General features: G+C 49.9%; 9 protein-coding genes across 9 annotated transcripts; 4 read left to right on the top strand and 5 right to left on the bottom strand.

The window, feature by feature from the left end:
- Positions 1-371: 371 nt before the first annotated feature.
- On the top strand, positions 372-2,149 carry PG998_003024 (uncharacterized protein; the record flags this gene model as incomplete). The annotated part of the gene is made up of 3 exons (XM_066869842.1): positions 372-856; positions 920-1,386; positions 1,455-2,149. The coding sequence occupies 3 exons, from the start codon at positions 372-374 to the stop codon at positions 2,147-2,149; spliced, it is 1,647 nt and encodes a 548-aa protein (XP_066733592.1).
- A 1,678-nt stretch (positions 2,150-3,827) lies between these two features.
- On the top strand, positions 3,828-5,673 carry PG998_003023 (galactose oxidase precursor; the record flags this gene model as incomplete). Its single annotated transcript, XM_066869841.1, has 2 exons — positions 3,828-5,177; positions 5,203-5,673. The coding sequence occupies 2 exons, from the start codon at positions 3,828-3,830 to the stop codon at positions 5,671-5,673; spliced, it is 1,821 nt and encodes a 606-aa protein (XP_066733591.1).
- A 1,437-nt stretch (positions 5,674-7,110) lies between these two features.
- PG998_003022 (uncharacterized protein) lies at positions 7,111-7,914 on the bottom strand (the record flags this gene model as incomplete). Its single annotated transcript, XM_066869840.1, has 1 exon — positions 7,111-7,914. One exon carries the CDS (start codon positions 7,912-7,914, stop codon positions 7,111-7,113), a length of 804 nt encoding a protein of 267 aa, XP_066733590.1.
- Positions 7,915-8,493: 579 nt separating this feature from the next.
- Positions 8,494-9,252, bottom strand: PG998_003021 (uncharacterized protein; the record flags this gene model as incomplete). The annotated part of the gene is made up of 1 exon (XM_066869839.1): positions 8,494-9,252. The coding sequence occupies one exon, from the start codon at positions 9,250-9,252 to the stop codon at positions 8,494-8,496; it is 759 nt and encodes a 252-aa protein (XP_066733589.1).
- A 419-nt stretch (positions 9,253-9,671) lies between these two features.
- PG998_003020 (uncharacterized protein) lies at positions 9,672-12,053 on the bottom strand (the record flags this gene model as incomplete). The annotated part of the gene is made up of 3 exons (XM_066869838.1): positions 9,672-9,882; positions 9,927-10,982; positions 11,026-12,053. The coding sequence occupies 3 exons, from the start codon at positions 12,051-12,053 to the stop codon at positions 9,672-9,674; spliced, it is 2,295 nt and encodes a 764-aa protein (XP_066733588.1).
- Positions 12,054-13,455: 1,402 nt separating this feature from the next.
- On the bottom strand, positions 13,456-14,798 carry PG998_003019 (uncharacterized protein; the record flags this gene model as incomplete). Its single annotated transcript, XM_066869837.1, has 2 exons — positions 13,456-14,000; positions 14,090-14,798. The coding sequence occupies 2 exons, from the start codon at positions 14,796-14,798 to the stop codon at positions 13,456-13,458; spliced, it is 1,254 nt and encodes a 417-aa protein (XP_066733587.1).
- A 771-nt stretch (positions 14,799-15,569) lies between these two features.
- On the bottom strand, positions 15,570-17,561 carry PG998_003018 (uncharacterized protein; the record flags this gene model as incomplete). Its single annotated transcript, XM_066869836.1, has 1 exon — positions 15,570-17,561. The coding sequence occupies one exon, from the start codon at positions 17,559-17,561 to the stop codon at positions 15,570-15,572; it is 1,992 nt and encodes a 663-aa protein (XP_066733586.1).
- Positions 17,562-18,369: 808 nt separating this feature from the next.
- On the top strand, positions 18,370-19,062 carry PG998_003017 (uncharacterized protein; the record flags this gene model as incomplete). The annotated part of the gene is made up of 1 exon (XM_066869835.1): positions 18,370-19,062. The coding sequence occupies one exon, from the start codon at positions 18,370-18,372 to the stop codon at positions 19,060-19,062; it is 693 nt and encodes a 230-aa protein (XP_066733585.1).
- A 1,478-nt stretch (positions 19,063-20,540) lies between these two features.
- PG998_003016 (uncharacterized protein) lies at positions 20,541-21,481 on the top strand (the record flags this gene model as incomplete). Its single annotated transcript, XM_066869834.1, has 2 exons — positions 20,541-20,609; positions 20,663-21,481. 2 exons carry the CDS (start codon positions 20,541-20,543, stop codon positions 21,479-21,481), a joined length of 888 nt encoding a protein of 295 aa, XP_066733584.1.
- Between the last annotated feature and the right edge of the window lie 3,783 nt (positions 21,482-25,264).

Below are 25,264 nucleotides of genomic sequence, written 5' to 3'. Positions count from 1 at the left end.
GGGTGATGAGGCTGCGGTTGCTCACCATGTCGCAACCCATTTCGAGTAAGAGAGGCCATGCGACCTCTTGGAACTGTCAACATGCACGGGTTCAATAGTCATACCAGGATCCGCGAATAGCCAATGAGTTACGACAAAGGATAAATACTCGCCAACTTTCTATCCATTCGATCTCAGGTCATTATGATTAATTGGAGTGCCCTGCCGGGGCCATGTGTAGAGTTAGGGCACCTTGATGGCCTTGACATCAGGGGCGTGTCCCTCAAGGTCCTTGGCCCAACGGCATTATATCAAGAATCGCTTTGAGTTCAGCCACGGCCAACGGTTTTTGGGCCACAGTTCAAAACAATTGCTAGTACTTGCCTTTCAAAATGATTCCCGAATTTACAACCAGCTACGAGCTCAAAGATGTCATCATCATCGGTGGCGGGCCAGCGGGCCTGGCGGTTGCAAGCCGGCTCAGCGAGCGCATGCCGGCCGCCACCTTCACCGACGAGGAGCATCAACGGTACCACTGGATCCGCAAGCACTCGCGCAAGATGTCCATCAAGAACTACAAGACGGGCGCCGTCCGCCCTGCCGATTGCCGGTGCCAGCCTAGGCGCGCCTTGCTGGACATGACGGTGCTGGATGCCACCGGCGACAAGTGGATGACGCGATGGCACACGCTCTTCAAGACCTTTGACATTTCGCATCTTCGCAGCCCCATGTTCTTCCATATTGACCCCGCGGAGCGTGACGGCCTGCTCTCATACACCCACATGAACGGCCGGGGCAAGGAGTTGAGAGAGATCTGTGGCTGCGTGGGCAAGGAAGTGAGCAAGCACCAGCGCAAGAAAGAGAGGGCCAGGAAGCAGTAAGTCGATCTCCATTACCACAGGTCGTTATTCTCTTGGTTCACACTGCTGATGCCAGAAAGGCCCAGGGCGGAACCTACGGTGGACGAGCGCGACCGCAACGACTACTTCGTCCCCTCCACGCCCCTCTTCTCGGCCCACTGCGACTGCCTCATCGACCGGTACAACCTGCGACGCGACGTGATCCAGAACGAAGAGGTGCAGGATATCCGATATGGCTTCGTCGACGACGTGTGTCGCGACGACCCGGTCTTCACCATTCGCACGAACGTAACAACCCATTATTCTCGTGTCGCGGTGCTAGCGGTCGGTCCGGCAAATGCCCCGTCGATACCGGGACCGATCGACCGAGGTAGCGATGCGATCACGCATGCCATGAAGATCCAGACGTTCCCTTCGGCGCGCGTGATGGAGAAGGTCGCTTCGAGGAGAGCGACGAACATCTTGATAGTCGGGGGCGGTCTTACTCCGCCCAGCTCGCGGATCTGGCAATCAGGCGAGGCGTCACGAAAGTCTGGCTCATCAGTACGTACAACTTCTTACGTGGCCTAGGCGTCACCAATCGAGACTTCAGACTGCTAACGAGTCGGCGCGTAGTGCGAGGAGAGTTGAAGGTCAAGCCCTTCGACGTCGGGCTGGAGTGGGTTGGCAAGTTCCGCAACTTCGAGCAGGCGGCCTTCTGGTCGGCCGACACGGACGAGGAGCGGTGGGAGAAGATCAAGACGGCGAGGAACGGCGGCAGCATCACGTCGCCCTACCGCAAGATCGTCGAGCAGCACGTCGCGACGGGGAAGCTGACGCTGTGCCGACACACGACCCTGCGCTCTCGTCAATGGCAGGAGTCGACGCAGACGTGGCAAGTCGAGCTCGATGGGCCCGGCCAGGAGCAGAAACAGGATCCACGACAGGCTGCTGCGGCATTGCCGTCGTTCGACCACATCTATTATGCCACGGGGGTGCAGACCGACTTCGCGACGCTGCCGTACCTGCAAAACCTGCTCGCGGCCTACCCAGTGCCCAGCTGCGGCGGGCTGCCCTGCATCACGGACGACATGCAGTGGAGGGAGGACGTGCCCCTTTTCCTGACGGGGCGCCTCGCGGCGTTGCAGCTGGGGCCGGGGGCGCCCAACTTGGTCGGCGCGCGCATTGGGGCCGAGCGCATCAGCTGGGCCGTGCAGGACATATTGGACAGGGTGGATAGAGGTGACGGGGGCGCGTCCAAGCAGTCGGATGACAGCTTTAACTACTCGACCGCTCGGGGCAGTCGCTACATGGCGCTTGACATGGATTGATGCGATGGGGCGACGTTAATATGTGGTAATAGGAGGGAGCAGCAGTCGGATGGGTTACTGGATGGGTGACGACAACTTTGGTGCGAGTCAGTCATGGTTACGTATTCGCTGCATAGAAGCATTGAAGCAGTGGATTCCGAGGAAAACTCACCGAAGAAGAAGGGGGAGTCCGTTTTCCTGTTCCTCTCTCTTGTCGCCTGGGATTCCGACCGGATTTATCAACGGATTCGCTATCTGTTTTGGGAGTATTTTCTTCCTCCCGGGTCCACCGCGGAAATCGTATGGGCATCCAGCTCACATGTTCAACATGTCCAAGCGACAAAATGGTCAAGATCTAATATTATCTTACGAGCTGGCACAACCCACGTGCGGGCTTCCAAGATCGACGTACTAACAGGACCGCACGCACCCCCCGACGACGGGCGGGATTGCCTGTCGGCGGCGGCTAGATCTTTGTGCGCCATCGATGACTTTGCATGCACACACCAAAACAACCTCGATCTATCTAGTCTATCTCAGGGAAGGCGCTTGTTCCTGGAAATGACAGGTCGTGATGCGATTGAATCTGTCCTAAGCTAGCCTTGATTTTCTTCGTCCCAAGTTTCAGGTCGTTCAGGCGCCAAGGACGAATAAACAGGAAGTACTCAGGGCAGCTGTGGGGGCCCAGAGACCCCTAGAGGGAAAAACCCACGTCGTGGTTGAGGCTATGGCGAGCGAGCGATCCACACACACTTTGGGGGGGGGGACTCTTTCTGCTTTCTTTCCACAATCCCTACTCACGATCTTCTTGCTAGCCTTTGACGGCGGAGGTCACGCCGGCGCCCATTCCCGAACCGCTCATTTTACACTTTCCCTATTGGTAGCTGTCTTCGTTATCAGAGTGACATCGCCCTCCTTAGCTCCGTGCTTTCGCTGTTCCATTCACCTGAAAAGAAATCGGCAGCACCCGACTAAATTGGTGCTATCCGAGCGGTAAACGGTCAGAGCCGCCTTTACCGTCGCCGGCCCACCACCATTGAACCCTCTGCCCGCGCCACATACACACACACACAATTGCTCTTGGCTGCCTTGCTGCTTGCTTGCCTTCTTGCATTATCCTTGGTCAGTTGGCGCGCACCCGCTGGACCCTGGACATCAGGTACCCGCCAGCATGCTGACGGTACCCGCGCGCATTGCAACACAGCACGCCTTTGGGTCAGGCAGAACGGCAACTGCACTCCATGACCCCTGAGGGGGCTCTTCGCTTTTCCAGCAAGACGCGGTGGATCGGGCTTGCATGGCAGATCTCGACGATGAAACCCAACTCTAAGGTGGTTCGTCCGACCGATTGACCGTGGGGGTTCGTCCGGTCTTTCGTCTGTATAAGACTTCGGCCGGTCGCCCTTCTACTCGGAATTTGCTTTTGGGACTCATGCTTCTGGCTCCCTTCCCAAGCTTCCCTCTGATAGCCTGCATGCAACATCTGACCGTTCTCTCTTTACGGCAGTAGTCTTTCGTTTTGTTCTTTGGACACTCACTCACACTCGTTCGTTCTGTCATCGTTAACTCGTTGGCAAATCAACCACCACTCTTTTGCTCAACTCACCCCGAGTGCAATAATTACATCCACTGTCGTTTTCTTTTAGATCGATCATTTTGACTCTCTCTTTATCAACTTGCTACTAGTCACTCACTTAATATGGTGTTCAACATCAAGAAGGCCGCCGGCCTCAGCGTCCAGATCGGCGCCGCCTCGGCCCTCGTCAAGGGGCTCAACGTCGCCGAGTGCCCGACCGCCACCGCCGCGAAGGCCATCGGCGACAACGAGTACCAGATCTGCCCCAACACGGACCTGGTGGGCGCGTCGGCCCAGCAGATGAAGAACTGCGCGTCGACGGCCGACTGCGTGGCGCTGTGCAGCGAAACAGCCGGGTGCGAGAAGGCAGTCTACGACAAGACCAACGCCATCTGCCACATCAAGCAGGTCACCGACGGCACGCTGCTCGAGTGGGTCGAGAACGCCGAGTTCGACGTTATCTACGTGCCCAAGACGTACGACGTCGCCAAGATGGGCAAGTGGTCCGACCTGATCCGCCTGCCCATCATCCCCGTCGCCGCCTACGTCGTGCCCGAGTTCCCCGAGCCGACGCGCATGATGGTCTTCTCGTCGGGGGGCGCCGCCAACTTCGGTGGTGCGTCGGGCTACACCCAGTTCGCCGACTACAACTTCAAGACGGGCGCCGTCTCGCAGCGCACCGTCGCCAACACCCACCACGACATGTTCTGCCCGGGCATCAGCTCGCTCGAGGACGGCCGCATCATCATCACCGGCGGCTCCGACGCCGAGAAGACGAGCTTCTACGACCCGGCCACCAACGAGTTCACCGAGGGCCCCGATATGCAGATCGCCCGCGGCTACCAGTCGTCGGCCACCCTGTCCAACGGCAACGTGTTCACCATCGGCGGCTCCTACTCGGGCGGCCGCGGCGGCAAGGTCGGCGAGGTCTTTGACCCCGCCACCAACGCGTGGACCCTGCTCAAGGGCGCCGACGTCCAGCCCCTGCTCACCGTCGACCACGAGGGCATCTGGCGCGAGGACAACCACGCCTGGCTGTACGGCTGGAAGAACGGCTCCGTCTTCCAGGCCGGGCCCAGCAAGGCGCAGCACTGGTACGGCACCAACGGCGCCGGCTCGGTGCAGCCGGCCGCGGTGCGCGACGACGTCGACGCCATGTGCGGCGTCAACGTCATGTACGAGCCGGGCAAGATCTTCTCGGCGGGCGGTGCGCAGGACTACGACAACAGCGCGGCCAACAAGCACGCGCACATCACCAGCATCGACGAGCCGGACCAGCCGGCGCAGGTCGAGCGCGTCGGCGACATGAACTACGCGCGCGCCTTCTCCAACGCCGTCGTCCTGCCCGACGGCACGGTCCTGATCACGGGCGGCCAGCCCACGGCCCACGTCTTCACCGACACGGACGGCGTGCTGACGCCCGAGCTCTTCGACCCGCGGACCAAGTCCTTCGCCAAGATGGCCCCCGAGGCCGTCGCCCGCAACTACCACCTCCGAGTCGCTGCTGCTCGCCGACGGCACCGTCTGGAGCGGCGGCGGCGGCCTCTGCTACGTCGCCAACCCGCAGGCGTCGACCAAGAACTGCGACCGCAGCGTCGACCACGCCGACGGCCAGATCTTCTCGCCGCCCTACCTCTTCGCCGCGGACGGCAGCGCGGCCCCGCGCCCCGAGATCGCGAGCCTGCCCAAGGCCACCGTCAAGGTCGGCTCCATCTTCACCGTGGCCATGAACCGCGACGCCGAGCCGGCGGCCTCGTTCGTGCTCGTCCGCATGGGCTCCGCCACCCACTCCATCAACACGGACCAGCGCCGCATCCCGCTCACCAAGGTCCACGCCTGCAAGGGCCGCTACTCGGTCCAGCTGCCCGACGACAGCGGCGTCTTGCTGCCCGGCTACTACTACCTCTTCGCCATGTCGGCGAGCGGCACGCCCAGCATGGCTAAGACGTTCCGGGTTACCTTGAAGTAAAGGGAGATTGGGTGTGCGTTGTCGATTGTTGATCTTGGGTGCGACGGTGTTCAGGAGGGGCAGTATTATGGGAAAGAAAAAGAAAGGGGAGATAAAAAGAGTCACGTCTATCTACATATGATGGCGTGTTAATACATAATCAATAGTTCATCAATGTTAATGAATGATAACGTTCAAAACAATGCCTCATACTTGCCTGTCTTATTGATGCAACGACCTCTTGAACCCCAATTGACTGACACCATATTTTAAACCAGGTCCTATTAGAAAGACTTAACTGGCTCTAATGATGACATCTTTTCACCTGATATTTTTAGAATAACTTACTCCGTTACGAATCTTTATACTTCCATGTCGTATCTTGGCTTCTGATACGCTTCCCAGAGTCGCATGCGCATCAAAGGCATTCGGGCTGTCGTAGACCCATTGCGCGTGCAGATCGTACGTCCTACGGAAATTCAAGAGTCAGAAAAACTCTTCACATCCCATGCCGAGCGCCAGTCGCACTCACATATACAAGACAAGGTCTATCACTGCTGTGATCCAGTCGATCAGGAATGCCTTTAGATCCCAATACGACGAATTTGAGTTCATTTGATTGAAAGGTTTGTTTTGAAAGAGTTTTCAGGTCATTGGGTACAATGGTCGCTTGGTTGTGCGCGCTCATTAAAGAGTCATGTTTTATAAGGTTTCGTTTCTGTTGGGCTCATGCCTTGACATTGAACCGGAGATCAAAAGAAAAAGAGTACCAGTACGACGATGCCGGCACGGCAGACTTGGTAAGCAGCTTGCATTCGAAAGTAGTCCGGAATCATAGGTAAGCCACAACGTCCCCCTGCTGGTCAACTAGGATGCCCCTGACTCCGATATCAGGTCCATATTTTAGCCAACATATCCCTTGTGTTTCTTCTATTCCTTTGCCAATCTGAGTGGACAAAGGTTACACCCACAGAAGCCAAAGTTGTTACAACAGGCTTCCAGAGGGCAGGAGTTCAACTCAGCCATCAGAACTGATCTATCAAACCACGTGGTTCCAGGAACCAATGGTCCACAATAGGTGCCTTGCTGCGGGAGTGGTAGGGGAGCTCTCCCCTTAATAAGCCACAAGTTATATCCAAGGAGCATCTGCTTACACTCGGTTCAAGCCCAAATTTTGTTTTGGCTGAAGCTCTCGACATCATCCGCCGTGAACCGGGGCTCCTGTGCTATAGAAGTACTAGTGTCACTATTCTCGGTGAGGTTCGCGGTAGATTGGAGAGGACTTCGGTTAGCTGTCACTTGCTTATCTCTCCAAGGATGAGGCTCATTTACAGAGCATGTCGCCTTGTGGCTATAGCTAAACATAATTCAATGTACATAACATGCCGAGACGGTATATGAATGAATATTCGAGGGGATTCTTCGAATGGATCTCGGGCTGATTCCCCAGCTGTTCTTTCAGATATCGGGATAGTTTGCCTCTATTGCCTCTCGAATGGCGTTCAAGCAGTCTTCCTTCCTGTAGGCTTCCATGTCAGGCCACCCGTGGTCTTTGTAAATCTTGCGCAACATGGAGATCATCCCGGGAGGGTGTCCCCATGTCTCCGAATTCAAATACACCTCTTGGTTGCTGACAGGGATGAACAGTAGCTCGATGTAGAGGCCCTTCAGGACCTCGAAGAAGTCTGTTATTTCCCATGTGACGGCGTCGGCTCGCCATTCGGCCTCTTCCTCTGGGGCCCAGTCGTATGGGTCGTCACAGATTTCGTCTCGAATGTAAACCCCAATGTCCCGGAACGGATAGCCATCCCAATGCACGATGCCAAGCTCTGTGTCAAGAACCATGACAAAGGCATCCCTGTGGCTGGCCGTGAGGCCGATAACGTGTGGAGGGGCAACCTCGTAAAATGCAAAGCCCTCTGTCACGATTCTGCAGGATTCCATGCTCTCGCCAGGGACGGCACCGGTGAAAAAGTCATTCCAATCGGCGAAGGGGCAGTCGGCTACGGCCTGAGTGTTGTCGTCAATCCCACCCGTACTCTTAATGTAGGGAAGGTGTGCCAGAAGCGAGATGACTTTGTCAGATTTGCCAAGAGAGGAAAGTACGCCTGGGTCAGCTTGGACGATAGAGGGCCAGCCACCCTCGGGTGGATAGATGACCGCCGAATCATCGAGGTATATTTTGGTGAGGAACTCGTAGAATCCGCTCACAGCGGCGATGCACGCCGCCTCAGAGTAAGTGATGTCCTCGAGGTCAGGCATACTTTGTTGATGGGGCAGGGGAGAAAGGGAGGACAAACGTTTGGGTTGTGGGCAAAATTGTCTTGGGAAGTTCTCAGTTACCGAGGGGATGGCACGCAATTTATGCTAAGTTCATGAAGCAGGGGGATGATTGGACGCTAAAGCTTAAGTGGCATGTTGAGGCAAGGGATGGAGATTGGTCCGTCTAGGCACACGATGCTGGTTGGTTGGTCGCCCTTGTTCCCATATGATGCCTATATGCGTGTATGCAACTGTAGGATATCTTGTATTGACACAAATCAGGCTATTGTGGTTTCCACCACGTGGGCTTGATGAACACAGGAATCACATAACAAGAGGTTGCCTGGAGTACCGTGGCCAGATTATCCGAAAACTTATTTAGTACTGAATTATGATTGATAGAGTCTTTGCAAGATAGGCTGCACTTCAGGTTTTGAGAAAACAGCCAGCGTTAGATAAACAAATAAGTCGTACTAAATAACCACACACAATATAAGACAGAAAGGTACTATATAGCCAGGTTTACTGCTGTGCCAGCTGATGAGATCTAAAAGGAAAACTTGATTATGTTTAACCCTCCTACCACGCAAGAGCTCGGAATACATAGCGCAAAAAAGGGAAGCTAAGACTGGCAGCCCCAGAGGTGGCGGTATCTGAATTAGCCGCAGCGGAAGCCCCAGGAAGATCAGGGTTTGCCGTCGAAGATCCCTGGGAGCTTGGAAGAGCGACAGACGAGAGTCCAGGCCGGGCCGATGACAGTGAATTTGTTGATGTGGATGGATGGGCAGCGAGATAACACCCAGCATGGGTGATGTATTGGGATAACCAGACGTGCTGAACGGCATCCGGTCTTCCCCACCAGTTGGGGCAGGAAGAGGAAACGCTGGAAATGGAGGCGCTGTTAGATCTCCAGAAGTCGGCGGCGGAGCTCGCATAGGACGCATAGCTGGTGGCGATGGCCGGGGGCGCCGTGGTGCTGAACGCACACCAGTCCTCGCTCTTGGTGACGGTGCAATCCAGTTCATCCAATCCCGTAGCTGTGGCAAGGCAGGGCTTGATCAGGACCGAACCGTACGACAACAAGGCCTCGGAAAAGACTCCGGTGGGCGTGACAACCTCGAAGTACTTGGTGACGTTTGCAAGCACACACTCCCACGGGTCCGTCGTGCTGGTCGGTATTGGTTCATCTGTGGCAGTGGTGACTCCTGCTCTGGCTTGGATGAAACCCGATTCAGAGGTGGCGGGAGGCAGAGCAGTTGCAATTGGGATGCTTGGTGTGAATCGTGCTAATGCAACAGGAAGGGCCGCAAAGGCTAGTAGCCCGTGAAGGGGATACATGGTTTAGACAGCGAGTAAGGTCGACGGATTGCGAGTTGAATTGTAGTTTCCGTCGTTAACTTAGCAGAGGTGAGCGCAAAAAGCCCAAGAAGGAAAAGAGAAGCAAAATTTAAGAACGGAGTTCTTTGCAATTGCATGTTTGTTGGTGATGCGAATACTCAGGGGCACACTAGTGTATCCTAGTACTTGCATATGCATGACAAATGATAATATAACAAGCGAATCTCGCGTCAATTTCTCGGGCTTGGCAGGCGGCAGGTCCATCTCGTACCGAAAAATAGTGATGCACAGTGCGTGCCGAGTCCCAACTCAGACCGATGCAGAGCTGTTTCGTTATTGCCTGGGTTTTCTTCCTCAGCGTCGCGCAGTTCGTGCTGCAGGTCCCAGCATCCAAGTCGAAACGCTCACGGCTCCAGGCCTCAATTGTAGGTCTTTCCTCTTTGATCAGCTGCCTTGGTCTCGAGGATTAAGCGTACTGATCCTTCTGCTAGTATGCATGTGTCGATGTGCGCGGCGGCAGCGGCGGTACTGCGCCTCAAGCGAAGATCATACCAGTAGATCATGACAGTGGCATCGTCACGCCGACGCCTACTCAAAGCGAGATAATAATAAATCACAATAACTTCGAGTCTATTTATTGTTGTAGCAAAGAGTCAACATCCATGTTCTCGCACCTCCTTCTCGCCCTCAGCGCCTCTTCGACTCCGAATCGGTCATCGGTCTGTGGCCATTCAAAGCGGACCTTCATGCTACTCGCTATCTTCTCCATCTCTCCGGCCTCCAGTAGCCGCCCGTCATTGCCAACGGGCGTGGGTGTGGGCGATGTCGAAGACACCAGGCTAACGCCCTGCGAATCACGATAGCTCTCTTGGGCAACAGTAGTCGAGCTGTCGCTCGCGGCATCGCCCACCGTCTCCCGCCGGAACCGGTCGCTGTAGAGGAGGAACGGCAGGATGCTGTCCTTCCAAACGGGGCGGTCGCGGCGACGGATCCATGACTCGATCATGGTCCATAACAGAACGACGACGCTGAGGCCCGTGATAACGGCGGGGAAGGTTAGCCACTCGAGTCGCACGACGTTGCACACCGACGTCTGCAGCACGGTGCCGCGGACCTCGCCGAAGGGTGGTGGGCGGTCCGCCAGCGACTTGATGAAGTACGGTTGGCTCCCGCCGAAGGCTGCGCGATAGCGGTTCGAGATGCTGACGGCAAAGGCCCGGAAGAAGTCCTCGGTCTTGGCGTGAGTTACGTTGGCGTTGAAAATGGACTCGGCCCAACTGCCCTGCCCTTGACCTTGCGAGTAATCCCCGAATTGCCCCCTGATGTAGCAGCCGAAGTTGGTATGATCAATATCGCAACTCACCTGGAAAGACCGGTCCATAGCTGCTATGGCTCCAATGGCGTGCTTCTTATCCTGTATGTAGATGCACATCTCGAGATCGGCTTTGCCGCCGCACTCGTTAGCCGGTACTGGCGGTGTTTTCCCACCGCGGGAGCACGTCCAGTTTGAATCAGTCAAGGTGTAGAGGGAGTCGCCCACCCAGCAGGGGCTCTGCAGAACGACAAAGTCCTTGTCCGGGTAGTATGACATGTCCTGTACCCGAACGGGCCCCTCGGCCGCTGGCGTCGTGGCGACCTCGTCCTCGACAAGCCGGCCGTTGGCGACCGAGACGGCGTAGGATCGGGTGCAGGCGTATAAAATACAGGTCGATGCGACCACGCTCACGGCGCTGGACGACGTCCATGTTTATTTCGTTAATCTTGTTGTTGAACGTGAGGATTGTCACGTTTGCTAGGGCGACACCCGCAAGGTGTGAGGTCTCCGGGTCTAGGCGGTCTCGTAGCCAAGTGAGGTTTCCTGTCAGGGAGTCGAACTTGTTGAACCGGCGAATATTGGCGACTATATTGGGGTCCCCCACCTTGAGGATTAGCCCGTTTGGCAACTGTGCGATCAGTTGGTGGGGTTGCTCTTCGTAAGATACCATATCCTTGATGTCGAGGCACTTGTGGCACATGGCCATAGTGGTGAATACCGATGAACCATTATGTTGCGATTTGCTAGAGCCACCGCTATTGCTATAGGCTGGGCTCCCATTATCGAAAGTGCAGTTTCCCGTCGAGCACCGGTAGCCTGGCCCAAGGTCTGGGGCGACTGTCAGGCTGTTGTAAACCATGGCATGCACTTCCGACTGATACTGGGCCATTTGGACGGAAACGAAGCGCTGGCTGCTGACGAAGTGCGTGTACGGGATGACCGCGTCACCGCCTGGAACCGTCTGCACGCAATTGCGTGTGTCGATGGCTTGCTGGACGCAAGGACCGATGCCCAGGGAGATGATGGACAGCACCACGGCAGTGAGAGCCGGGACGCTGGCGCGCGCAGCCAGCGGCACTAGCGATATGGCGCCCCAGGTGCTTCGGCTGCCCAAGTCGATGTCCTGCAGGTGCCGGAGCGGGCGGGCGCGGCCGTCAGTAGAGCCGAACCACTTCCACTTGGCCTGCGAAATGATGGCCATCAGGGGTACGAACAACGACGCCCGCAGCGCCGTTGACAACAGAGACAGCATAGTGGTCAAGTTCAAGGGCATCCACCAATCGTTCACGAGCTTGCCGTCGTACTTGGCCAGCAGCACGTACATGGCGGCGATGATGCCAACACAAAAGAGCAGCGAGAGGATCTCCCACTGGTAATGCGTAAACACGTGGTATCGACGCCACTCTGAGTTGGGTGATAAGACAGCCTTTTTGGGATGTGAGTCTTCACGAGTAGGATCCCCTGCCGCAGGTGGGACGTCGTCCATTTGAGTTTGTAACGAGCTGGACACCCTATTACCTCCGGCGCCAGCCATGCTTATAGGAGAACGCCTTGACATTGAACCGAAGGAGAAAAAGAATGTTGATGGGAGAGTAGGAAGAAGTCAGAGTTGGTTTATTCCCGACGCCGCGCCTACTAGTATCTTCTGGTCTTTCAAACTGGATAATTTAGGGTGCCGAGTGAATTATATATATATTAAATATTATGCTATGCCTGTCGGGCACAGCACTGGACGAAACTTGGGGTCTAGGGGTCCGTTGGGGGCATTTGGTGATACAGAAAGCGGGGGGTACCCAGAACAAAAAACTAAAAGCTCGTTGCCCATAAATGATGAGGACATTGGTAGGCTCGCAAATAGCCAGGACGAAGAAAATGAAACACCCAAAGAGTAACTACAGCCCACTATGAGCCCGGGTAGTTTCGCAGCCCCTACATCGTGGGTTGTGTTCGACGGCTATGAGACCGCCATTGAGGCGCTGCCGCGGTTGTGTACCCACAAGGCTAATTCGTAGAAGACAGATACATAATGGGGCCAATGCATAAAAGCAAAGTGATCTGCATCATGACTACTTGCGCTGCCTCTTTTTTGTCTTACCCCATGTCGTACTGTTCTAAACTAATAACTAAATTTAGCAAGAACCAAAAAGTTTGTAGTCGGGAAGCCAGGACAATGAACGTATTCGTTATATATATTTGATGTGGCAGTGCCGCTTTCATGTTCTACGGTGACATATCCGTCGCTCACGTCAGAACTTATGTGGTATCACCTCTGGATTGCCCAGGGTGCCTCCACTCACCGGACCCTGTTCCCGTGAAATGGACATTCACTGATGCAGTGGCTTTCAGCTACTTGGCACCAGTGCTTCGAAACCGACAGAGGTCGGCAGCCTGCTAGCTTTGAAATGAAGAGGCCCCAATTACAGAGGCTACCCACCATTGCAGTAGGTTGGATTGACTTCGACGTTTCGTACTATAACAAGTAGAACTTCTCCGTGATGGTTTTAAAGAAGTATCGAGTGAAGATTCGAAGACGATGCCCAATGCATGTGTTGCGGTTCTGTGATGGATCGTCCTCTCAAAGATGGTTGCCAGGTTAAACCAGAAGTCCGAATAAGGTTCCGTACCTGGCAGTAGATCGCGCGGCGAGCCCACTAAATCCTTACTTAGCCAGATCGATGTGGTGGGGGTTTGGGCGCTAGCAATCTGCCATCTTATGAATGGGAGCACTGTAGACTCGACAGAATCTATCAGCTAGCTGGTCTTGAATCACTCGACTTTTGCCAGTGGGCAAAATCATCGGTTATGCTGATCAGTGGGATCGTTACGGGTTTCATCAAAGGTATCGCGTCACCGTCATTATCAGTCCTCACAAGTCATGGAGTTGGTGGTCAGCCTTCATCATTGAACGAGAACTGCGCCGTGAAAGGTCTGCTCCTGAGAAAGTTCATCGTGTCTTGCCGTATCCGCTCATCCCGCTCGCTGACCACCTCAGCCACTGTCTCGGCCACAGTATCATGAAGTAGACCACGTCCCTCGTCCTCGTGAAAGTACTCGCTCACGAGCTCTGGTAGATCCCCCACCTTGTCCTTCACTGCGTCCTCCACCATGTCCTTCACGTCATCGTGCGTCTTGTCCTCGCTGGCCACAATCCGGGAGTCGAGCTCGTCCCAGAGCGGCTCGAGCAGAGGCTCCACGCAAGCCTGCACGTCGTCTGCCAGATCCCGCGACTCGAGCGCCTCAAGTCGTCCTTCGATGCTCTCTACTCGGGCAAGAATTTTGGCCAGTATTGTGTTTTGCGTGTCGAGGGCATGTTGGATCCTTTCGAAGTCTGTCGCCCGCGTACTCGATGTAGATTGCTGTTTCTCTGGCGTGGACTCGGCATCGGAACTACTAGGTGCGCGACGACGTTTACGCGAGGGGGACGCGTCTCGTTCTGTATGGGCGGTGAGCATTGTGGTGGAAGCGGCACGTGAACAAGACAGCTTACTGGGGGAGAGGGCGAGTGGGGTTCTCTGGTAACACTTCTCGCGCTGTGCTCGGTGTAGGCTGGTGGCGCATCGGCAGCAGGTGCATTATTGGGTGCATTGGCAGCTGGGACACTGACAAGGCCGCCCCGACCACCGTAGAGACTGGCTAGGTCGTCGCGCAACGACGCGAGCTGAGGAAGCCTCTTGCAAAATTGAGACAGCCGCTCGCGCGGTACTGCCGCCGCCGAAAAGTACACATCGAAACTTGTTGCGTCCCTCGCGAACTCCGTCCATCCGGTCCATATTTCCTGTGAGCTGTGTCGTAAGGTCTGGAAGGGGTGCTCGATCGGCGCGATGAGGGTGGGAGGGCTGTCGAGCTCAAAGCGGAGTGTTTGCACGCGGCAATGTAGTTCTTCGCAAGCTTTGCGAACATGCGCCTGTTCTTCGGATTGGTCGCTCTCGTCGAAATCCAAGGCCCGTAGCTGGCTGGGCTTGATGCTCAAGATGAGGCGGGAGGTGGCCGAGGATCTCTTCATCTTGATGGCGGCTTGCAACTTGAGGCAAGCAGACCCTCTGGCGACGTCGTAATCAATAGCGAAGCCCAGCGGGGTGGCCACGGGAGCAGCGAGCCGCTGACTTGCGCCATTTGTGCCACGCCATCTCACGATGGCAGGCGTGTTTTGCACCTTAATGTCGAGATCGGAAATCGCTGCGCGCTCGGGAGATGATGCATCAGAGGCCTCGGAGGCGGTGGAAAGGTCCATAACAGGTGCCTAAATCATCTGGTGGCAGGTTAGTAGTAAAACTTGCATGGTGACAAGAGAGTCCGATGTTTCGCGTCCAGTTTGCAATTTTGGTTGAAGCTGAAGGCTGGTTGCTTGGGGCCGAAGAGGAAAGAAAAGACGAGAAAACAGCGGCCATGTTGCATCCCCTCCCTAGCCAAGCCACCACGCACGCGACAATGTTGGTAGATAGTTCCCGCTGCCCGGCGCCCCATCGTTCACCAACCGCTTTCGCGTGTCGGCGGCGACGAGAGCCTCCCAAGACCCCGGATCTTCCAAAGAGCGTGCTCAGTGGGTAGAAAGCGGCATTTAAACGGCCCTGGTCGCGGAGAAACCAAACTACTCGAACAAGCGTCGCGCCGCGATGGCCCAGCAGGTACGGCGGAAGTCCACTTTCGCGTGACGTTCCATTAGGACTGACCCTGTTGTTGTGTTGTGTGGTGTGGTTGTTGGTGGATGAAATTGATGAGATGAGGTTGAAGGACTGAGGTTGGTGGAATGGAGTTGAAGTTGATGGCAGTTGTGGGGCGTGAGGTAGGAATGAATGTTGGAGGAGTCGAGGTTCCTTGAAATAGCCTTGGGAAAAAAGGCGGGAAATTCTATTGGCTGCGGCAGAGTAACAGCGGGGCATCGGCTGATTGTATGTAAACTTGTGGGTCATAATTAAAGGCGGGGCAGATCAGTACAAGCTTGGTCTGGAAGTCACTAGCCCTGCGATACTACCACGACCACTTATCGCAGCCCGGTAGTATCCTATGCCAATTCGAACTCAGCGTCTCCTTCCCTTGAATTTCCACCCTCAGCAATGGCTTGGCCCTCCATCAACCCAGCCACATAACACTCCCCCACAAGTTTGAATCGCAGGCCAACATCCCGCAAGACGAACGGCACCCTGCTGCCGAAGAGCACGACCACACGGTCTCCCTCAGCCATAGGCTCGGGTCCAATCCCAATGCGGCCCTTGTCTGTCACAAAGAACCGCCGGCCCGTACAGAATCGTACGAAAACCTCGTGGAACCGCCCTGCGTCTCCCTTTTGGTCCCACCGGGGCAAGTTGCGGATCCTATTCGTCAGGGCACCGTCTTCCAGGTGCTTGGCGAGCCAGCCCAGGGCGTCTCCCATCGAAGACGTTGCTTTTGCGCCGGCGGTCAAGACTTCCACAAAGGTGGCGAGAAGGTCTGGTTTGCTTCTCGGTCCCTCTTCGCCACCACTAGCCCCTTGAGCGGCTCGCATGGCCAGCTTCCAGGCCGCCTGGACGAACTCCCGCTCTTGCATGTATGTGACATGTCCCACCCCGTAGCTCTCTAGCTTCAAACCATAGCTCCGGACGCGGTCAACCTCCCTCCCGCCCAGGGATAACCGGCTCTCGTGCGAGACTGTACCGAACACGACGGGTTCGTCTCCGGCCGCCGCCAGTCTTGCCCCCGTCTCCTCCGCGTTCCAGATTTCCGATGACACCTTGGCCTGCCGCCAATCGGGGACCCAGGACGGCCAGTCAGGCACTGTCTTGGTCGGGCCGTTGTCCACATGGCAAAGCACGCGAAGAGACCCGTGCTTGACAATCAGGTAGCGCGTCGCATCTCGGTAGACGTCCAGAAGCGGCTTCTCGTAGTCGGGCTCCAGCAGAGAGTGTAATCCGCCCTCACCGCTGCGACCGAGACCCGCGGTCTCTTCCGCGATGCCCAGCGTGGCGTACAGTCGGTCGACGTCCTGCCCCGCCTGCCGCATCCGGAACTCCTTGAGCAAGGTCAAAAGGGGCGTCCGCCTATCCGGGGCCCGATGGATGTCCCAGAGCGCCGCCGCCTCCCCTACGGGCACCAAGTCGTTGCTGCTGGGCTGCTTCGTCAAGCCCAGGCGGGACGCCCGCGGCAACGCATACCCGTTGCGCGCGAACCACGACGCCGCCCGCCCGATCGCGGCCCAGTCCAGGTGCCAGTCGCCCACGATGGCCTCGGCGCGGCCGGCCACCGCGACCTCCTGGACGATCCAGACGCGGCGGAAGTAGGGGTTGGCGAAGAAGTCGCGCAGCACCGTCCACTCCTCGGCCGCGGGCGCCAGGAGGCCGTGCACGTGGTTGCGGTGCAGGCGGTCCTCGGCCGGGCGGAGCGCGAGCAGGCTGTTCTCGCCGTCCTGGGGGTTCCGCAGGGCCTGGGCGAGGAACGACAGCACGACGGGCGTGCCGCCGAGCTCCGCGAGATGGTAGTGGACGGGGTCCGCCTTGGGGGGCCTCGGTCGGGGGCGGGACTTGTCCCCGAGCCAGATCTTGACTGTGCGCGCCTGCCGGTAGATCCGGCCCATCAGCTTGACCTGCTGCGTCCTTTCTTTGGCGTCCTCCTGGTTGATGCACAGAGCGTCGGCCCAGACCGGCATCTGCAGCAGCGAGGCCGCGTCGCCCTTGCTGTCTTCCCCCTGCTCCTCATGCCGGTTCCGCGCGAACGACCGCCAGGCATGTCGCTCAGAGTGCAACGGGTGCGTCTTGGGCCACGTCGGGACAGCATCCCAGCTGGGTGGCTTGCGGAGGCCCTTCAGCGCCTCCTCCAGGTTTCTTGTCACTGTCTTCTCCACGCCGTTGCAGAAGATAGGGTTCGGGGACATTTCCTGGCCCCAGAGGTACGAGAGGGCCTCGAAGTCGGGGGCGTCGTCAATGCTCTCCACCACAGTCAACGCGCATTCAATCTGCTCGTCATGCACCCCCGGCTTGATGGATAGCAACCGAAACCCGGTGTTACCTAACAGGCTGTACATTCTGGCGTCCGTTTTTGCACCCCTGTGAGGGCGTTGTGGCTAGTCATTCGTTATTCATGATCGACTTTGAACTTCAATCATCAAGAGTCGAAATGCCAAATGAGAGAGAGGTGATATTATGTGAGACTTTGGAGGCCTCGGGAAGTAAGCGGAACGATCGGCAAAGCCCAAGGCCCCGAGGCACACCAACACACGTCATATGTCATATTAATTATGCCTTGCTGTGCTGTCTGTCAAGCCTTTTTGCTTACTACTTTTTCTCTCTTCCCTTCGTTTCACCGTCAGCCACACACTACCAAAAATACAAGAGTCGACATAAAGGTCTGGCCCCGGAAGCTCACTCCTCATCAACACATCCTGCAATCTTCACTTTTATCTGCACCGTTGCTGTTTCTCGGGCAAGCTAGACGACCCAGATCATGAGGGACATGGGATTTCTCACGGGAGTGCGAAGCTATGTCAATCTGGAGAATATCAGAAGTGATTTAGGCCTACGAAACATCAGTGAGTCGTCTATGCCATTGGTTGATGTGGTTAGGGTAGCTGATGCAATTCTTAGCAATATACGCACAGTGGTAGGCTAAACAGCGCCTGAGGAATCTCGCTGGAGCAAGAGTAACTAACATAACTTACCTATTGCTCTCAGGGCTGGCGTATTTTCAGGTATCAGCCTGGTACTGATGTCTGTATTGGAAGTCTTCACCTTCTTTTGGGGGTTGATGAACGGACTATCAGAGGACCCGGAATTCATCTGGAACCCACTGGCAATAACACCGGGAGTCCTGAGAGCGCTTCGGCTTTTCAGACTATGGTTGGTTTCCTTATTCTCCCAAACACTGTCTTGAAACTAACCGGCCGCAACTCCAGTATCTTATCGATCGGCCCCTTCCTCCCGGAGCTACCGCGGATCAGCGGCCGCTTTCGCTTCGCTCCCGGGCTGGCGGTGCTGTCTCTCAAGTGCTTTACAAACGAGTTCTTCGCCCTGATGGTATTTAACGGGGAGAACTTGGGGCTCCAGCACCCGTTGGCCAGCGCCGTCTTGTTCTTCTCCTCGGGCATCTGGACGATGAGCTGGTTCATCCTCGGGCCGGGCACTCTCCTGTCGGGCGACTACATGCCGAGGCTCAAGTCGACCGCCCGGTTCGTCTTCTACGGCAGCCCACCGCTGCTGTGCATTGGCAGTTTCTATGCCGGCCTCGGGTTTTACCCTGTCAGCCCGCTGTCCTACTTCGACCACCATGATGAGCGCGCACGCCGTCCTCCTCTCTTCGACTGTCCTCCTTTCTGCGACCTTCCTCCTTTCTTCGGCCACCCTGATGAACGTACACGCCATCCTCCTCCTCCCCCCATCTCGACGGCCCACTACGTGTTTTTGATGGGCCTCAGCGTGGTTGTCGTGGTGTCATGCTTCGCGACGGCCGCACTGTACGCACTGGCGCTGGTGCGGGGCCACCGATACGTCTCCAGCAGGACGCTGGGGGGTCGGGCGTCGAGGTCATGAATATCGTGTTTCGCGGACGGGGGCTTCCTTTGGAATCCATTCATCAGGACGAGGCGGAGGGGGCAGACGAGGCGGAGGGGGCAGACGAGGCGGAGGGGGCAGACGAGGCGGATCAAGGCAGAATACGGTTATAAGATCACATCTTGGGAGAGTGCTCTCAAATAATTTATTATTATAATAAAATATTATAGAAAATATTAACCGACCTATATAATACGCGTGAGTCCCTTTCTACGGGAAATTCTATTAGCTAGGGCGGAATAACAGCGGGGCATCGGCTAATTATAAACTTGTGTGTTATAATTAAAGGCGGGGCAGATCAGTACAAGCTTAGTCTGATTCTAGGTCACTTCAACCCCACCTCAATGTCTGTCGCGAACTTGGTGATAGACTCACCTTGCAAGTCGTCCAGCATTCGACTTTGATCCGAACGACAGCGGCTAATCAGCTCGAGAGCGAGAACAACAGGACGATAGACCATCAACTTAGAGTACCCAGCTGTGTAAACGTCAAGTTGTTCAGGTCGCAGCACCACCACTCGGCTACCGACAAAAGAAGAATGGATGGATGAATCTGAGCCTCTTGTCCAATTTCAGATGGTGCCAAGAACAATCAACCGAGCCTGGCGACCAAACCTATTGCTGTTTTCACTTTTCGAAGCATTCGTATCCTCTTAAAATGGGCATGAAGGCTGTTCTGGGTGTCCGGCCCCCTCCCATCTACCCGTTGCTGTGGACGACTTACCCAGCCGGCCTTGAATGCCCCTTTGCTGTTGAGAAAATTGTGGCCCATCTCGATATATTTTTCCATAAGTCCCCGTCAACTATACCATCATGGATCTCAATCCAGGCGCGATGGCAGAGTGGTCTAATGCGATAGACTAGAACTGGATCTCCGATTCTAGGTATCTATTTCCTTCGGGAGCGCAGGTTCAAATCCTGCTCGCGTCGTATCTTTTTGCTGTTCTACCCTTTTTCCTACCTTCCAAGTAGGACTTGAAGAAGGTTTTGCTTTTTGGTGTTCGATAATCATGATTAACAATAGCTTTCAATCCAAGCAGGCAAACCAGACAGTTGTGCACGCGAATGCAGCGACAGCCAACCAGTGCTGGTCGAGGCAGCCCGGTATCTACTTCGCGGGGCACCGGCTGCCTCAGATCTAGATGCCGAGTGCTAAATTAGTGGCTAGCATTGATTGACAGCCCCCAAGGACTGCACTGCCGGGCGCAGGAAGCCAATCACAGGCGTCACTGCCACAGGGAAGACCCCAAATTACGTCAGTGTTTCAGGGTCCTTTAGTTGACCACGCCGGAAACCACACCATTGGAAATTAGGCGACAACAAACAAAGCAAGATGAGCCGTCGCATTGCGCCTTCCGACATGCTGTCACGTTTCCATCTTTTGTTGGACTTCTTCCATGCTTCAGACTTACTGTTCAGTTGATTTTGCTATCTCTACGTCGCAATTACCTCCCGCACATGGCCGTTAATCCTTGCGAGTCCGAGCCTCTGGAGGTTCCAAGCGATGGAAGTGTCGCGGGTATTGGCGTGAGTCAGCACTTCTTGGTGGCGGCGGGCGCCTGTTGCTGAACACAATCCAGGTCTTGCTGTCCTTCATGATCACGGCCTTCATCGCCGTCATCGTCTCGAGCTCGCTCATCGTCCAAGAGCAGTTCTTCAAAAATGCCCGACCATCGCTGATGCGCCGGCGGCTGCTCAACTCGTACTCGGACCAACAGATCATGACCGGCATCGCCGTCCAGGTTGTCGGCCTGCTCAAGATGGACTCCATGGTGCCCTACCACTTCTTCATCGTCTGGATGCTGTCCATGCTGTCCATGGCCGTGCACAATATGACCCTCCTCGCCCTGGTCCAAGACTTCCGCCGTGATTGGGTCCTGCGCTGGCTGCGCCAATTCCTCATGTTCGTGAATATGGCTCTGAGCTGCACCTTTGGCGTCATCGTCCTGCGCGTCGTCGACATGGGCCTCACCCGCTCCGGCCTGCCCGTGTCCTGCGCCCTCGGCGGTACCCTCCCGCCAGGCGCCAAGCAGAACGACGTTGCTATCAGCTTCATCGGCACTATTGCTGTCATCGTCGCCAACGTCGTCATCTTCGGCTTCGCGACCTGGTACCTCCAGTCGCGCCGCCAGCGCTTCTACCGCATCATCCAGCTCGTCGGGCAAGCCCTCATGATCGCCAGCGCCGTCGGCGTCTGCGCGCGCGTTATCACCCTCGCCTCGGCCTTTGGCGGCAGACCCAACATCGTGTTACACGACGACGCGGAGGGGCAGTGGATGTTCGGATCCTTCGTCTCACTGGGGCTTCTGCTGCTGCCGCTGATCTTCCTCGTCGAGATATACCGCGGGGAAGTTAAGGTGGCGCCACCGCTGCAGGATGCGGTAAAGCTGCGGGGTTAATTAATAAAGGTTCAATTGGAAGTACTACTTAGAAAGTATTACCGCAGAAATGCACATTATATAAAATATCTAAAACCAGTAAGCTCTACTTACATTATAAAACTCTAACCGAGCTTAGATATTATACCTTTAAGCGTAATAGAGCACACCCTCACCTATTAGAAATAGTTTATAGAATTAACTCATAATTAAAAAAGTATATTAAGTATATATAAATTGATTTTTTATTATAATAAATTAATTTAAATTAGATAATATTAACCTTTTTTAATAACTTATTTATTTTATTTAATAACTTTTAAATATTATTAAACCTTCTTTATTTTTAATATAATATATAAATTAAATATAAAGGAACTTATAATAATAATGAGTTAAAAGAGTTTAAGTTATAACCTTTTTAATTATTAAAGAAATTAAAAATATTAATAGTACTTACTAGGGGTACTAGCTAGTATAGGACCCACCTTCCTAAATAAGAAGGTGGTGTAATATAGTAGTATTAATAAGACCTTATTTATTAAAGTCCCTACTCCTACTACCTATTAAAGAGACTTTCCTTCTTTATCTTATTATTATTATATTAATATATACCTTATTAAGTACATTATAATTAATAATATCTCTTTAAATTAAAAACGAGTTTTAAATTTATTTTTTCTAATTTAATAACTTTATTAGAAAATTAACTTTCTTTATATATATAATATAAAGTTTATTAATTAAAAAGTTTATTTATATAATTACTCTAATTAATTAATTTTAAATCTCTATATATAATATAAATTTAAATATCGATTTATAAGAATTAATAATTAACGACGAAGTTATATATATATAGTGCTTAACTTCCTTTTAATTTAAAATAAACCTTAATTTATTCTTTTAAATTTAATTAAATCCTTTTAATTATTAAGGTACCTTATATAATAATTATAAAAATACGTTATACTTTAATAAATATAAATCTCCCCTATAAATATAATTTAATAAGCCTTTAAAGTTAAAAAATTATTTATTTATATTAACTTAAACCTAATTTACTTTTATAATTTTTAAATATTATAATTTCTTTTTATCTTTATAATTATATAACTTAATAAAGTTTACCCTCTTTTCTTCCCTTTATATTATATTTATAATAGTTTTATCTATTATTTCTTCTTAACTTTAACTTTAATTAAGAGATATTAGATATTATATTTTTTATAAATTAATACTTAAATTAAAAATAATGTATTATTAATATAGTTAGAGTGAAATAATTATTTAATAAATAATCTCGATCTACTTTTATAACTTAATTAAGTAATATATAATTACCCGATATACTAATTAGTACCCGATATATTTCTATTTATAATTAAAATACTATTATTAATAAATTAATAATTAAAATAATTATATACTTTAATTAATAAAGTTATTAAAGTAATTTATAATATTATATTAATAATTTTAATAAATTATAAATAAATATAAATTAAATTAACCTCTTTAATAAATTCTTATTTAAATAATAAATTATTATAAATTATAACCTTTTTAAATTAATTAAAGCTTAATAAAAGAAAAAAGTTTAAAAACTTTCTCGATCCATTATTATATAAACCGAAAATCCTCCCGCTTTATATATAATAAAATATAAAATAAAATAAAATAATAATAAAAAGGAATATTTTTAATTTTTTAATAAAAATAAAATAAAAATAAAGAATAATATAATAATTATAATAAATACTTAATTTTAAAATAAAAGATTAATATAATATATTTAAAAGATTAAATAAATAGATTTATAAATAAAAAACTATATTATAATAATTAATATTTATAATAAATAAATTAAATAAAAAGTTTAATTTTTAAACGTCCTTTAAAACTTTTTATTATATTTAATAAAGTAATATAAGCTATATAATTGAAGTAATTCTATATATAAAACTTAATATTATTAAATATATTTAAACCCTATAAAGTATAATTTAAAATATTATTCTTAAATTTATTTTAAAAAGAATTAAATATCTTTCTATTATTTATTTAACTTTTTAAAACATTTATATTTTATTATTAATTAATATAAATAAAGATAACGTAATTTATTACTAAGTAGAATATATTACCGAGCGGAATACTTTTTCTACCGACCTTCCTTATTAAACTTTAATATATTATATCTCTATAATTATAATACCTAATTCTTTATTAAAAAATAAACTTAAATTAATAATTTAAGCAATGCGAAATCCTTTAAAACTTATTAACTTATAAGCTATTATAAAAGTATATAATATTTTATTATTTATTCTATATTATTAACTCTATAATTAAACCTTATAATATAATACTTAATTAAATAGTTAGAAATTAATAATAATTAAAGAGGAAATACTATTTAAATATATATTTAATTTAAATACCCGAAGAATATTTCTTAAAATCGCTAATATAAAAGATATAATTATTTTTTTTATAAAAATAAGTAGTAATAAGTATATTAAGAGGTATTAAGTTAAATACTTTATTAATTATAATTTAAATTTAAAGATTAAAATAAATTAAAAATATAATTATTAAAAAGCTTTTTATAAAGATTTAAAAGTTATTTCCAATTAATTTAAATTAATTATAAATATAAAGGTTAAATATAATATTATAAATAAAGATATATAGAATTTTAACGAAATTAACTTTATAATAAGTATTATCGATTTAATATTTATTATAATATATACCGATTAATTTAAAAAAGTAAAAATAATTTAATTTAATAATTAAGAATAGTTAACGATAATAAAATATATTAATTTATAAAGTTAATATATTTTATTATTTTTAATCGTTTAAAGCTAATATTATTTTATAAATTAATCGCGCGAAACTAATTTATTAAATAATTAAATAATTAAACCGATTTCTAATAATTAAATTAATAATAAGACGGGTTTAAATTAGATTAAATACTTTAATAAATATATTAAAACGTAAACGAAAGGTTATTATTACCTTTTAATTTTAAATAATTATAAGAATTATATTTTAATTAAATTCGAGATATATTATAAAGATAATAATATTATTATACTTAATATACCTCCCTATTTATTTTATTTATTTTAATTATTAAATATTATATTTTATTTATTATTAAAACGTATATATTTAAAGGAAATTAAGCTATTTATAAAGGTTTTAATAAATTATATTATAAAGCTCGAGTTCCTTATTACCTTTAAAGCTATATATTTCGTTATTTTTACAGAAAATAATATTAAATTTAAATTTAATATATTTAATTTAATATTTTATAATTTAAACGAAATAATTAATAAATTAAATATATATCTCTAGATATTTATACCTAACCTATCCCGTCCGGGGATAATTAATAATTATAACTTTTAAATACCGTTTAACTTTTAATAAATAATAAGGTATTCTACTTTTATTAAAAATAGGATCTCGAGCTATTAAAGAAACTCTTTAACGTTAATTTTAAACATTATAAATTAAATAATAAAGGGTATAAACTAAATAATTTATAAAATAACTATTATATATAAATAAATTTATACCCTTTAAAATATTAATTTAACCTTTTAAAGCGTTAAAAGGCTAAAAAAGTACGAGTTTAATTTAAAGGAGCTTTTATTATTAAAGAATTTTAATATTTATAAAATAAAAAAGTAAAAAGGAAGTATTTAGTATTTAATAAAGGTAAAAATAAAGGTTCGTTAAAGCGGTATATAACGGGCGGTAAATATTACAGTATTTATAATG

Source organism: Apiospora kogelbergensis (assembly GCF_038363985.1).
Source record: "Apiospora kogelbergensis strain CBS 113332 chromosome Unknown utg000002l_segment0_segment0, whole genome shotgun sequence".
In the NCBI taxonomy this organism is placed as follows: Eukaryota; Fungi; Ascomycota; class Sordariomycetes; order Amphisphaeriales; family Apiosporaceae; genus Apiospora; species Apiospora kogelbergensis.
Note: the sequence above shows the minus strand (reverse complement) of the source record. Positions and strands in the feature narration are given on the sequence as shown.